The following is a 14472-nucleotide window of genomic DNA, read 5'->3' as shown; positions in this document are numbered from 1 at the left end:
AAAGGAGGTGGTGGTAGGGTTGATTCTGGATGATAATGACTAGTCTGGACTCAGGAATATTGTACTAAAGTGAGTTAGCAGTAGCCATAGGGAGCTACAGAGCATGGAAGGAAGGGGACAGAAGAAAATTGAAGACTAATGTGAAGAATTGTGTTTGGCCCGGCCTGGAGTGAAAGGGATGAAGCTCCTTGTGGCCAGTTTCTGAACAGTTTGTAGAAGGACCTTTTGTATATGTATCAGGAAAAAAGTGGAATAAATGGAGGTATTATATCGTGAGAGCCATATAATATAAGGTAAGAACATAAATATAAGGACAGTTAAACATAATGAAGTAATCCAGGGAGAAGCCAAGAAGGAAGAGATCAGATGCATGTATATTTGGATACCTTTGGTTGAAGTTTTATCTGGTCTCTATGTCTTTAGACTCCATCTCAAACCAGATTGAATTTGTTGGTGTGGAAGCAGCATTGCTTTTGGAGGAGAGCACAAATCCCATTCGGAATGGTAGTTAGATCTAGAGTTCTGCAACAGCAACACAAAAACGGGGGTGGGGTGGGGTGGGGTGGGGTGGGTGGGAGTGGAGTTACTTCTGAAGGATATTAAGCTGGTTTGTGATTTAACTAAGGGTTTGTTTTTTTTTTTTGTTTTTGTTTTTTTGAGAGTTGATGAGACAGAAAGGTTAAATGATGCAAAGAAGGTGTTTTAGTTCTAAGGTGTTTTAGTTCTAAGTCCTGAAAACAGTGCCCAGAAGGGCAAGAAGAGAAGTGAATTCGATGACTCATGGCTCACTAGTTCCTCTTTCAGGGGTCACCCAAACTTCTTTCAGTGATTTGGGGGCACCAATCTCACTATAACTGCTTCAAGCTGGCAAATGGGCTATGTAGAAGGGGTAACAGTACTTCAAAAGAGCATCAACACAGGACTACAATAAGACCTAATAGACAGCTCAGAGCATAAGCCAGAAATTAATAGTTCTAAAACTTTGTGAGAAATATTAAGAGACAAAGTTAGTGAGGGAAATTTTTACATCATAATTAGATAAGTTAATAAAAGGTTAAATATAAAGTTAATAAGGTTAAATGCAATTGTATAACTGGCTGGGTCCTGTACCAACATTCTGAGAAGGATATTGTAAGGATAATTCATTTATATCAGACTCTTGCAAAAGGAACAAGCACATGGAAACTTTGTAAAGGAAGTCAGTTAAATTCAGGTTCTGATTGACAGCTTAAAAGAGAAATAGAATCTTACTCGAGTCATTTTTATAGGATTGTCTAGCAAAGTTCAAAAGACAGTTCAAAGCTATGCATTGGATGATCTGGCAGCCTCTTCATCAGTGAACATGGGTGGTTCTGCTATACACCTTGGCTAAGAGGAAGAACTGAGCGCTGGTGTAAAGGGCAAGGTCAGTTGAACTAGCATGGACATTCCATATGTGCTGGTGGCAGGCTTAGGTACAAGGGTTCCCTGCTCACAACTTCCTATATGTCAGTTCAGGAGACACCGAGGACAACATTTCTCTGTTGTTTTAGAAATTTAAAATGTATTGCAGACTCAAGATCCTCCTCTGGGCAAGAGAATCCATCCAGAGTGAGGATAGGGGACTTAGAGAAAACTTTTAGACAAATTTTGTTAGGTATAAGGTGAGCAAGCCTAATCCACGTCTAGAGCCAGATTTCCAATTTACTAAGACATCATGTGACAATTTTCTGATATTATCCATACCCAGAAGACATTTTTATCACTTTCTGATGCTATCCATACCTAGAAGATATTTTAATCACTTTCTGATATTTCCATATCCAGAAGACATTTTAATCCCTAAAAGACTGAACTTAGGGATTGGCATATGCACAACCAGTGTCTGAAGATGGTGACAGACAGCCTGAAAGGCTTTACAAATATTTTAGAAATTATAAAGATAAAAGAATGACTCTCCAGGCTTGGATACCCAGTAGAAAAATGCCAGGCATTCTGTAGATTGCTATTTGTAAGCAGGTGGGGGTAGGTGAAAGACAAGGCTAGATAGAGCCTGTGATTGGACAGTAGAAAAGGAGGGCGGGCCGAGAGGTTTTGAAAGGCAGGAGAGATAGGAGAGAGGGGAGGAAGGAAGGAAGATGAAGGAAGAGAAAAATGATCCAGATTCTGCGTGGCTTTAAATATTCACAGGTAGCTATGAATATCTTATAAGGGATGAATAATTGCAGTACAATTTGTCTTATCTAGGTGGGCAGTTTATATCATGTCAATTGGCTCTGAGTTTATTGTGTGGATGTTTTGAGGGATGAGAATTTACTGATATAAATCTGATTAATAAATTACAAGCCTCTAGAGTTTTGATTTTACCAGGATACTGGGATTTGTGACTATAACTATAGCATAGAATGATGCTTTCCTGCTACAGCATTCTGGCTCTAGGTGCGGTTGCAAGCTAGAACTGAGTAGCAGAGACAAGAAAGGTTGAGTTGAGCTGAGCATTCTATTTGGGAGCAGGTGGCTCAGACAATACACCTTATGAAGTTCTTTAAATCAAATTAGACATTAAAATAAAAAGTTCTGAATTTGGGCTGACAGTGGCTATTTGACCAATGCACATTGAAAACAAATTTGGACTTAGAGCCAAACAAGGGAACCTGGTATGAGGTCTCCCAAATGGAGCTTTTTTAGATTAGAGTACAGCCAAGATAAGAGTGGATGAGACAATTTGGAACACATGATAGGTTCAGGACCAAAGTAACACACGGGTAAGAATCCAGCTTCTTGAAGCATCTACCAAGTTTGAATTGACCAAGCACATCTGAAAAGTAAGGTCAAGAGACTATAAGGGCACTGGAAAGTTTTGTCACACTGTTCAGGTGAGAGAATTCCCAGAATTCTTGGACCAAACATTCTTACAGCTTGTGGAAAGTCTTAAGTTCTTTCAACCAAGTGAGTTTCAAAATGAGACAGGGGAACCTGTGGGCCTAAACTGTGGTGCTTCCAAGTTAGATCCCATTGGTTACCTTGTCTTGTAGTTTGGCTGTATTGCATGTGTGGTCTTGTTGAGTGGAACATGGCCTCCTGCCTAAAAGGACAGACTGTTAGAATGACAGAGGAGAGAAGGGCAGACATGGAGAGTGAAAAGAAATTGTGCCTGTAAAAGACCAGTGGCCCTGCTAGACCTACTCAATGTCCACACTGGGTTTACACAGAACACTAATAAAGCCCCCAGAGCTACAGCCTTCATCTACATGACTTTACTCATAGAGGTAGGAGCATAAAAGCCAGAGGTCCCAGGTAGACTGGTGGGTGTTTATCTTATATAGTAAGCTCTTTGGGTGTCTGTGCTCTTGAGAGAACAGGTCCCAAGCATTAGCAAGGACAGTAAAGAAGATAAAAGGTCCCAAATGTGGGCATGAATCTGGCTACTGGGGCTCCAGATGCTCCAGATGCTTCAAAGATAGAAAGGAGGCATTTGAGGGCATGTTGAGGGTACATATACCCTAAGTTGTGGGAAGTTGACCCAACTGCCAGTAGAAAAAGATGGCTGCTACCCTTTATAATGGGTAGGGTGAGGAGAGTAAATGTTTGCTGCATGTAGCCTCCTTGTTCTTGCACAGCTTCAAGGGAAGCTGGAAAATTTAATCTTTTAGCAGAAAGCTAACAGTAGGACCAGACAGTTTTTGGAATATAGCGTTCACTTGTCTGCTTTAAACTGACTCACCCTTACTGAGTGAGGGTCTGTTATTAACCAGCAGGGAGAACATAAAGATCACAGTCTTTTAAAATAGAGAGTCCAACCAATTCATACCATTATGAACTAGAGAGAAGATACTAAGATTTCAGAGATACTTTCAGACAACAAGAGAAGTTTCATAAATGTTTGGAACCCTGCATTGACTTTTCACTATTTATTGAGCATTTGCCATTTAAAGTATTATACCACAATGTTAGGAAATAATTATAACAAAAATGACAAAGTCCTTAATTTTTAGGAAACTAGAGTCTTCAAGTAGACAAACTGTGTCCAATCAGGTGTCCTTGACTGTAAAAGCTAATTACCAGAATTTTGACAAATGGGAACAAATGGTCATGGGAACCTCCATGGACCACATTGGAGTAGTCAGTAAGAGCCTCTGAACCTGACTTGTTGCAGAGAACACAATCTACCACTGCACTCAGATGACACCATTCCTCTCATTGTTGTCTAGGTACTTTTTCAGGAATACAGAGGCTGCATTTACTGCTCCATTGCTGCCTCCATTTCTTCCTGAGGTCAGTCTAAAAATTTTTTAATATTTTATTAGTGTAATTTTTTTAATCCTTTGAGAAATTTATACACGTTTATATTTTGTTTATAGTTCCCCTGACTCTTCCCTTTAACTCCTCGCAGACAACCCCCATTTCCCCCACCCTTCCCCACTTTGTGTACTTTTTTTATATAAACCAGAGTCCAATTTGTGTTGCCCATAAACTCACGGGGATAGAGCCATCACTAGAGTAGAGTCAACCTATCAGAACCAAATGTATAAAGAAAACAAATTTTTCCTTCTCCAGAAGCCATCAAGTGTGAATAGATAAACCAGATGGGGCTCATGATCCTCTCCCCTCTTATGGTCGTTTGAGTGAGAATGGCCCCTATAGGCTCATATATTTGAATGTTTGGCATTAGTTGGTCTGGTGTCTCTTTTTGCCTTCTGCCCGTGGATCAGGATGTAAGGCTTTTAGCTATTGCTCTAGGGCCATGTCTATCTGCTTCCCACCAGGATAATAAAGAACTAATCCTCTGAAACTGTAAGCAGACCCCAATTAAGAGTTGCCTTGGTCATAGTGTTTCTTCACAGCAATAGAACAGTTACTAAGATAGCCTTCCATTCTAAAATGTTGAGCAGTTTGATATTTTGTAAGTCTTATGCAGATAGCTTCAGCTATTATGAGTTGATGAGTATATCAGCCCTGCCATGTGCAGAAGACACTTAGTCTGTGATAAGTTATTCTCAGCTGATGAAATGAGCCAATTCAAACCAGATTAGAGGATGTAAAGGCAGATTTCTTGGGAAGCAGCTTTAAGGCAAGTTCAATGGTTCCAAGGAATGAGGCCAGATAAGTTGCCATGGGAGGGGGAAGAAAAAGAAAGTGCATGCACTCACAAGGAGAGAGAAAATGCAGAGAGAGAGAGAGAGAGAGAGAGAGAGAGAGAGAGAGAGAGAGAGAGAGAGAGAGAGAGAGAGAGAGAGATATCTTAATTATAAAGGGAAGAGCTTTTGGGGAGGGGAAGCCATTGCCTGGGCTGGAAAGTTCGGTATAGAAGATGAAGTATGCCAGCTATGCCCTGTAACAGGTAGGAACTGAGGGATGTTTGGAGAACCTGGAAGCCCGGTCCACTTTGGTGTTTAAAATATGCACTTCAGCTATTTTTTTCCCAGGTCAGAATCCCAACATCCCAGCTTTTTGTTGATAATAAATAAGGGGCAATATGATCATCTATGACTACTTCATGCTGACATTGGGGTGCTATTATTGGAGAGGAGGTCCAAAAAGCTGGAATGTTGGCCAAATCTGGGAAGAGCAGACTGCTTCACTTGTTCAGGCTGTGGTGTCTTCTGGGACTACCTGCTTTTGAAGCTGTGCTATATGCAGACATTGAAGGAACACCTGGTCCTAATAGGATGCTGACATGCTGAAGCGTGTGTGTGTGTGTGTGTGTGCGTGTGTGTGTGTGTGTGTGTGTGTGTGTGTATGAGAGAGAGAGAGAGAGAGAGAGAGAGAGAGAGAGAGAGAGAGAGAGAGAGAGAGAGAGTTAGGGCAGAAGTAAGGAGTTTAGGATAAAAACATTATTGGGTGTACATTATATTATATACATTAAGATATAGTAAGGTCAATTCCAATGACTGCTGAATTATTTTAAAATACATTGATGTCAATCATTGCACTAAATCTAGAGACTCAATGAAGCCAACAAAGAGACAACATAGGAGGGATGGTTACATTCTGGTGCTGTAGGGAAGCATTACGTGGATAACTGTAGTCAGACCACTGCTATTTCTGGATGGCTGAGAATAGCAAAAGCACAATTGTGGGTATATGCTTTAACTTAAGTGATGTGACAATGGGCAGTGAAGGTGGACAGTGCTGAGATGAACCAGCTTCAGTTTGAAATCAAGTTCCAGCCCTTTAAATTCAGAATTTGCCATTTGGCTTTTCTACTGACAGAGCCACTTAGGAATGCTGCGGAAGGACTTTTTTATCTGCACCATTTTAGAAGATACATTTGGGAAGTGTCTTAGTCACTCTGTTGGCCCCTCCCAAGATGAAGTTGTTTAGCAAAGGCCAGCCCTACCCCCACACCATCCCATGCACCTTCACAGCTCTAGTCTTCCTTCAGCAGTAAGTGACTCTAGGGCCAGCTGACATACACAATGCCATTTGTATTAGCACGAAATAGCCAATACCTTGTCCAGAGTGTGTCTGCCCATTTGGTTTTATCTGCTTCTATGACATCTGGAGCACTCTCATGGGAGCATTTTTTCCACACTTCCTTGACTTCCTCTTCTGCAGACATTATATCATCTGCAAATAGTGATATTTTGACTTCTTCCTTTCCAATCCCTTTGACCTCCTTTTGTTTTCTGATTGCTCTGGCTAGACTTAGAGAACTGTATTGAATAAGTAAAGAAAGAGTGGGCAGCCTTGTTCAGTTCCTGATTTTAGTGGGACTGCTTCAAGGGTCTCTCCATTTAGTTTAATGTTAACTACAGGTTTGCTGTATATGGCTTTTACTATGTTTAGGTATGGGGCTTGAATTCCTGTTCTTTCCAGGACTTTTATCATGAAGGGGTGTTGAATTTTGTCAAATGCTTTCCCAGCATCTAATGAAATGATCATGTGTTTTTATTTTGAGTTTGTTTATATAGTGGATTACGTTGATGGTTTTCTGTATATTGAACAATCCCTGCATACCTGTGATGAAGCCTACTTGATCATGATGGATGATCATTTTGATGTGTTCTTGGATTCGGTTTGAAATAATTTTATAGAGGAATTTTGCATCGATATTCATAAGGGTAATTGGTCTGAAGTTCTCCTTTTTTGTTGGTTCTTTGTGTGGTTTAGGTATAAGAGTAATTGTGGATTCATAGAAGGAACTTGGTAGTGCTCTGTTTGTTTCAATTTTGTGAAATAGTTTGGACAACATTGGTATGAGGTCTTCTATGAAGGTCTGACAGAATTCTGCACTAAACCCATCTGGTCCTGGGATCTTTTTGGTTGGGAGACTTTTAATGACTGCTTCTATTTCTTTAGGAGTTATAGAGTTGTTTGAATGGTTTATCTGTTCCTGATTTAACTTTGGTTCCTGGTATTTGTTTAGAAAATTATCCAATTCCTCCAGGTTTTCCAATTTTGTTGAATATAAGCTTTTATAGTAGGATCTGATAATTTTTTTTAATTTCCTCAGATTCTGTTGTTATTGTCTCCCTTTTCATTTCTGATTTTGTTAATTTGGACATACTCTCTGTGTCCTCTCATTAGTCTGGCTAAGGGTTTATCTATCTTGTTGATTTTCTCAAAGAACTAGCTTTTGGTTCTGTAGTCCTTTTTGTTTCTACTTGGTTGATTTCAGCTCTGAGTTTGATTATTTCCTGCCTTCTACTCCTCTTTGGTATATTTGCTTCTTTTTGTTCTAGAGCTTTTAGGTGTGCTGTCAAGCTGCTGACATATGCTCTTTCCTGTTTCTTTCTGCAGGCACTCAGAGCTATGAGTTTTCCTCTTAGCACAGCTTTCATTGTTTCCCCTAAGTACGGGTATGTTTTACCTTCATTTTCATTAAATTCTAAGAAGTGTTTAATTTCTTTCTTTCTTTCTTCCTTGACCAAGCTATCATTGAGTAGATCTGTTTCCATGATCTGTCCAGTGATGAGAGTGCGGTGTTGAAATCTCCTACTAGGAGGTGTGAGGTGCAATGTGTGTTTTCAGCTTTAGTAAGGTTTCTTTCATGAATGTAGGTGCTCTTGTATTTGGAGCATAGATACTTAGGATTGAGAGTTCATCTTGGTGGATTTCTCCTTTGATAAATATGAAGTGTCATTCCTTATCTTTTTTGATGACTTTTGGTTGAAAGTCGATTTTATTTGATATTAGAATGGCTACTCCAGCTTGCTTCTTCAGACCATTTGATTGAAAAGTGGTTTTCTAGCCTTTTACTCTGAGGTCGTGTCTGTCTTTGTCTCTGAGGTGTGTTTCCTGTAGGCAGCAGAATGCAGGGTCCTCTTTATGTATCCAGTCTATTAATCTGTGCCTTTTTATTGGGGAGTTGAGTCCATTGATGTTGAGAGATATTAAGGAATAGTGATTGTTCCTGTTATTTTTGTATTTGGAGGTAGGATTATGTTTGTGTGCTTCTCTTCTTTTGGTTTTATTACAAAAAAATTACTTTCTTGTTTTTTCTAGGGTGTACCTTGCCTCCTTGTGTTGGGCTTTGCCATTTATTATCCTTTGTAGGGCTGAATTTGTAGAAGGATATTGTGTAAATTTGGTTTTGTCATGGAATATCTTGGTTTCTCCCTCAATGTTAATTGATAGTTTTGCTGAATACAGTAACCTGGGCTGGCATTTGTGTTCTCTTAGGGTCTGTATGACATCTGTCCAGGATCTTCTGGCTTTCATAGTTTCTGGCGAGAAGTCTGGTGTGATTCTGATAGGTCTCCCTTTATATGTTACTTGACCTTTTTCCCTCACTGCTTTTAATATTCTTTCTTCATTTTGTGCATTTGGTATTTTGACTATTATGTGACGGGAGTAGTTTCTTTCCTGCTCCAATCTACTTGGAGTTCTGCAGGGTTGTTTTATGTTTATGGGCATTTCTTTCTTTAGGTTAGGGAAGTTTTCTTCTATGATTTTGTTGAAGATATTTACTGGCCCTTTAAGTTGGGAGTCTTCACTCTCTTCTATCCCTATTATCCTTATGTTTGACCTTCTCATTTTTTTCTGGATTTCCTGTATGTTTTGGGCTAGGAGCTTTTTCCACTTTACATTATCTTTAACAGCTGTGTCGATGTTTTCTATGATATCTTCTGCCCCTGAGATTCTCTTCAATCTCTTATGTTCTTGTTGGTGATGCTTGCATCTATGACTCCTGATCTCTTCCCTAGGTTTTCTATCTCCAGGGTTGTCTCTCTTTGTGCTTTCTTTATTGTTTCTATTTCCATTTTTAACTCCTAGATGGTTTTGTTCATTTCCTTCTCCTATTGGAAGTTTTTTCCAGTAGTTCTTTAAGGATTTTTGTGTTTCCTCTTTAAGGGTTTCTAGTTGTTAACTTGTGTTGTCTTGTATTTCCTTAAGGGTGTTATTTATGACCTTTCTTGAAGTCCTCCATCATTATGATAAAATGTGATTTTAAATCTAGATCTTGATTTTCTGGTGTGTTTGGATATCCAGTGTTTACTTTGTTGGGAGAATTGTGCTCTGATGATGCCAACTAGTCTTGGTTTCTTTTGCTTGGATTCCTGTGCTTGCTTCTCGCCATCAGGTTGTGTCTGGTGTTAGCTTGTCTTGCTGTTTCTGATGGTGGCTTGACCCTCCTGTGGGCCTGTGTGTCAGAACTCCTGGAGACCTGTTTTCCTGTTTTCTTTCAGCCAGTTAAGGGAACAGAGTGTTCTGCTCTCAGGCGTGTAGTCACTCCTGGCAGCTGGCTTTCAGCTCTCTGTGTGGGCAGGAACTAGAAGGGTCCTGCCCCTACTTCTCCTAGGTCCCTGTGCACAGGGGTCACAGATGGCACAAGGCGTTTTCCTCTTGAGTCGGGAATGTGGGCAGAGAGTAATCTCCTCTGGTTTCACAGGACTGTCTGCACCTCTGATGATCTAGCTCTGCCCCCCACTTTGGGATTTGGGTACAGGGAGCTGTTTGAGTGGTTCATTTCAGATCCAGGCGCAGATCTGGACCTCGGGGCTCCTGCAGCTGACTGCTCCTATATTTCTGTGTTAAGAGGCACTATGCAGTTTCCTCTTGGGCCAGGGATGTGGACAATGGTGGGCAGAATTGACAGTCTGTCCTGCCCTGCAGTCTCAGGATTGCCTGCTCTTCTGGGTCTTCAGGTTTCTCTTCCCCGGGATTTGGGAGCAGGGAGCTGTGGGTTGGGATCAGAGAGGTTTGGGCCACAGCTAGAAACCAGAAATGCCTGGTCCCAGAGGACTTCTGCCTTTGTGTGTCTTGAGTCCACCAATAGCCTTGGTTTTTGCTGCTTATGTTCTTGTGCTTGCCTCTTGCCATCTGGTTATCTCTAGTGCTACCTGTCCTTGCTGTTTCTGACTAGAGCCTGTTCCTCCTGTTATCCTGGTTATGTCAGAATTCTTCACAGTCCTGCTGTCTCTGTGATCCTGTGATTCTGAGATCCTGTGATCCTGAGATCCTGGGCATATCAGAGTTTCTGGGAGTCAAGTTGCCTCTCTGATCCTGAAATCCTGGTGTGACTAAACTTCTGAGATCCTGTTGTGTCAGAGCTCCTGGGAGTCAAGCTTTCTCAGAGTATTGCAGGAGTAGGTGGGGAGCTAGAGCCCTGGATTTGCTCAGGGCACAAGTGCAATTGGAAAGAACGCATGCCTCTGGCTGGGCAGGGATTTGAGTTTCCTTGGTTCCTGTTAGGGTCCCAGTTATTCTGGGTGTTCGGAAAGATGTTGTGGCCTCAATCATGATCTTGAGTGTGTCAGAGCTCCAGTACTCCTGGTTGTGTCAGATCTCCTAGGAGTCGAGCTTCCTCTGTGATTCTGTGATCCTAGGTGGTTCAGAGAACCTGGGAGTTGAGCTCACTCTGGTTGTTGTAAGAGTGGATGCAGAGCCCGCACCCCACATCTGCTCTGGATTCGGGTGCAGACCAGAATGAACCAGTGCCACTGGCTGGGTAAGGGTTTCTGCATCCCTGGATTCCGGGAATCCCATTTACTCCAGGTGTTGGGGCAGTTGTTATTGCCTCCTTACTTGTGATCCTGGGTGTATTAGAGCACCTGGGAGTCAGGCTTCCTCTGGGCATTGTGGGACTAGGTGTGGAGCCAGTGTCCAAGGTTTTCTCAGAGCACTGGTTCAGACCAGAAGGAGAGAGCAGGGTTTTTTTAAATTATAAATAATATTTAATATCTATAAAATATATACTATAAATTATAAAATACAATGAGAAACTATGACCCATAATTCAATTTATATATTAAAAATAGAATTAGGTTTTTGCCTCCTTTTGTCTGTTATATTCTGAAGTCTATTATTTGTCATCATAGTCACATTGGCCAGATGTCATGGATCACAGTATAGTTCTGGTTGCTGAATGTGCTGTTCACCAATTTAAGTACAGCTTCTTACTCTATTTGCTCATAAATACCAGCTTCCATGAGAATAAGCATTACAAACAAAGTTAACCATGGAATGCCCCGCCCTCTTTTAAAATTAGTGATTCTTAAAACTTTGAACTGGAAATTTTAATAATAGAGTAAGTGGATCTAAGCTTTTTTGGAAATTGTACTTGTCAGTTCTATTTTTGGTTTCTTAGGAAACAAGTTAAAAACAGCCTTTTAGTACTTCATGCATTCCTAATTACACTTCTTTCTCCTCTTTTGAAAGGCTTGTTTTCATTTTTAAAAGTTGCAGATTTTTTTCTTTATACTAATTGGGATATTGGTTTTAAAAATTCATATTCCCTCCAAGCGTGGCCATTAAAATCTATATATAAATGTTTTCAAAGAGCTTACACACAGAAGTCAGGTGCTCTAGGCAAAGCTCTTATCATTGAAGTTATTTAGTATGATCATGAGCATTCTGGTACACTTTTAGCAACTGAAGTGACACACTGCATTGAGATTCCTTCTCCTCAAATCATTGGCCACACTAATTGATATTGCATGACGGAGCATGTAACCCCTTTCAGGGAATGGGTGTGGAGACAAATCCGTTAGCTTAGCTTCCATACCCAGAGAAGGAACAGCCTTTAAGTGAAAAGGGGTGAGGAGTAGAGTCCGAATTTCATTAATCTCTTATTGCCTATACTATAAGTTTGTAGCTCCTGGGTCTTGCATGTTGGCAGTTTTATGTCTTATCCTAATGGATTTCCATACAGTTACATGTTTTCTGAGGTACTTTAGTAATGAAAGTTGGGGGCTAGAGAAATGGCTAAGTTGGTTAAGTGCTTACCATACAAGCCTGAAGACTGAGATTGTATACCCAGGATTCTCATTAAAAAACTGGATGCTGTCAGACACACCTGCAAACCCAGTACTGGGAGACAGAGAGAGGAGGATCCCTGGGCTTGATGGTCACTCAGTGTAGAGGAATCAGAAGGCTCAAGGTTCAGCAAGAGATCCCGTCTCAAAACAAAAATGAAATGTGACCAAAGAAGACCAAGTGATCTTTGACCTTCTCATGTACACACATATAGAGATAGAGATAGAGATAGAGATAGAGATAGATAGATAGATAGATAGATAGATAGATTGATTGATAGATAGATGAACATATACACGCCCACACAAAGAGATGAAAACTTGGGAAAGATTTGTTATGTGATTATTGTTTCTGTGGAGTATGAACCAAGGTAAATCTCTCTAAGCTTTCTTTCCTTCTGATGTTTTAGCCAAGCAGTTATTAATGGCTCTTCAATTGCTATCATCAGTTTTCAAAGCCAATTCTGATTGACCATAGTAATCTGTGGGTTTTAAAGCGTGTAAACATGTACTCTTCTGCCTTCCCTGTCTTGTGCTGCAACACTCCATGTTTGGGGAGTCCTCTTTGAGACTTCACCAGGAACATTTTCACCCGTCTTCACTCAGATGTCTCTCATTCAGGTCTTAGTTCAGACTTGTTCTTCTCTAGAAAGAACCTTACTAGTGTCCCTGCCTACCTTATTTTCACTACAAGCAGTTATTGCCATTGATTCTTTTGTGCTGTAGTAACATAAAATACCCATGGTGGGTGCTGAGGCAGGAGTGATGGGCAGGTGGGGGAGCACCCTCATGGAGGCAGGGGATAGAGGGGAAACTGGGAAGGGGGATAACATTTGAAATGTAAATAAATAAAATAACCAATAAAAAATGAAAACAATACCTATGGTGGAGTCATCTGTAAAGTACTAAGTGTATTTTCTTACCATTCAGGATGCTATGAAGTGCAAGAGCAGGTTCTGACAAACTCTGGTGGGCTTGATCTTAGCTTCCAATATGGTGCCTTGTTGCTGTGTCTTCTGGAGGATGGGATCACTGTGTTCTCACAGGATAGAAGGTGTAGAGGGTGGAGCTGATAATTAAATTCTGGTTCCCTAATTGTTTCTTGATTATGTCAAAAAGATGGCAGAAGCTAATAGCTGGGTGAAGAGGAAAAGGTGAGATTTCTGGGTCCCAGGAGGAAGAGGAGGGGAGGAAAGAGAGGAAAATTTGGATACGCTGTGGAGCAGATAGGAAACAGCGGACTTGTAGGTCTCTTGGGGCACCTACAGTATGTAGCTTCCACCACCAACAGAGACAAAGAAGGATGGAAAAGACTACTGTTAGATTAGAATAGGAAATTCTTCACCCAGCCATTGAGTTATCTTGTCAGTTTTAAAATAAAAGTCTCTAGTGTTCTCCTTCCTTGGGGCTAAAGGAGACAGGACAAGAGAGTGGGCAGCCAACGTAGTTAGCCAGTAGCATACAAATAGCAGCTCACAGTGTTTTCAGTAAAGGTGGTTGCCAGAGGAATGGGCGGTGTTCTTGGGAAATGCCAGCTGGCAGCTGGCTGGGCTAAGTGAGATGGTGGCATGGTGACATGGTGGCAGCATCTGGGAGCTTGGGGAGAGCTCCCAAATTACATGGAACAAGAAGGTAAAAGCCAAGTTCATTAATGCTGCACACAGTCTCTTCTACATTGTAGGGGAGGAGTCTAATTGCTTCTCAAAGTTTCCAAACTATTGAATGTCAGTCATCTTCTTAGCCTATAAATTCTAATACCTAAATTTTGGAGGAGGAAAATTCAAGCCGTAGCATTCTTCTTGTGTGTAAAACTCACCAAAACCAGAGCAGACACTGCAGGAGCAAGATTGTGTGGCCAGAACCTCTTTAAACATAACTGAAACCTCTGGCAGTGCAAGACTAGAAAGAGAGGTATTTGTTTCTAAAGCCTTCCTTTCCAGGCTGTAACTCAAGAGTGGCATCATACTACCAAATTCATGGCACCTGCCATGAGGTCCTCTGCCACAGTATTAGAATATTTCTTTGAGCAGTTAGTTGTCCCTGATCTTTCAGGCCCAGGAGTAAGTCTCCATTGTTGCAAGCTGTGGGATGCTTCATCTTACCTTCCTTTATCCCTGCTCATAGTTCTGCAATGCGCCATCTATCCCTGACAGAATGTTCTGATGTGAAGATTGGTACAGAAGGCAGCCCCCATTTTGTACACATCCTCTGAGATACAATTTTATATGACCATGAATCAGGATGGTTTTAAACACTCAATCTTCCTGCTTCAACCTCCTAAATTCTGACATTA

The 14472-nt window shown here is 41.0% G+C and overlaps 1 protein-coding gene across 2 annotated transcripts in view; it reads left to right on the top strand.

Moving 5' to 3' along the window:
- Window positions 1-14472, top strand: part of Acyp2 (acylphosphatase 2) — a 179247-nt gene that overhangs the window by 48164 nt on the left and 116611 nt on the right. Inside the window, exon 4 of one of the 2 annotated variants that reach the window (XM_087583985.1) lies at window positions 4191-4254. Within the exon in view, the coding sequence (XP_087440111.1) occupies window positions 4191-4254 (64 nt within the window). 2 annotated transcript variants of the gene reach the window in all.

The sequence above is a fragment of the Rattus norvegicus genome, chromosome 14, assembly GCF_021556685.1.
Source record: "Rattus norvegicus strain SHRSP/BbbUtx chromosome 14, alternate assembly SHRSP_T2T, whole genome shotgun sequence".
NCBI lineage: Eukaryota > Metazoa > Chordata > Mammalia > Rodentia > Muridae > Rattus > Rattus norvegicus.
Note: the sequence above shows the minus strand (reverse complement) of the source record. Positions and strands in the feature narration are given on the sequence as shown.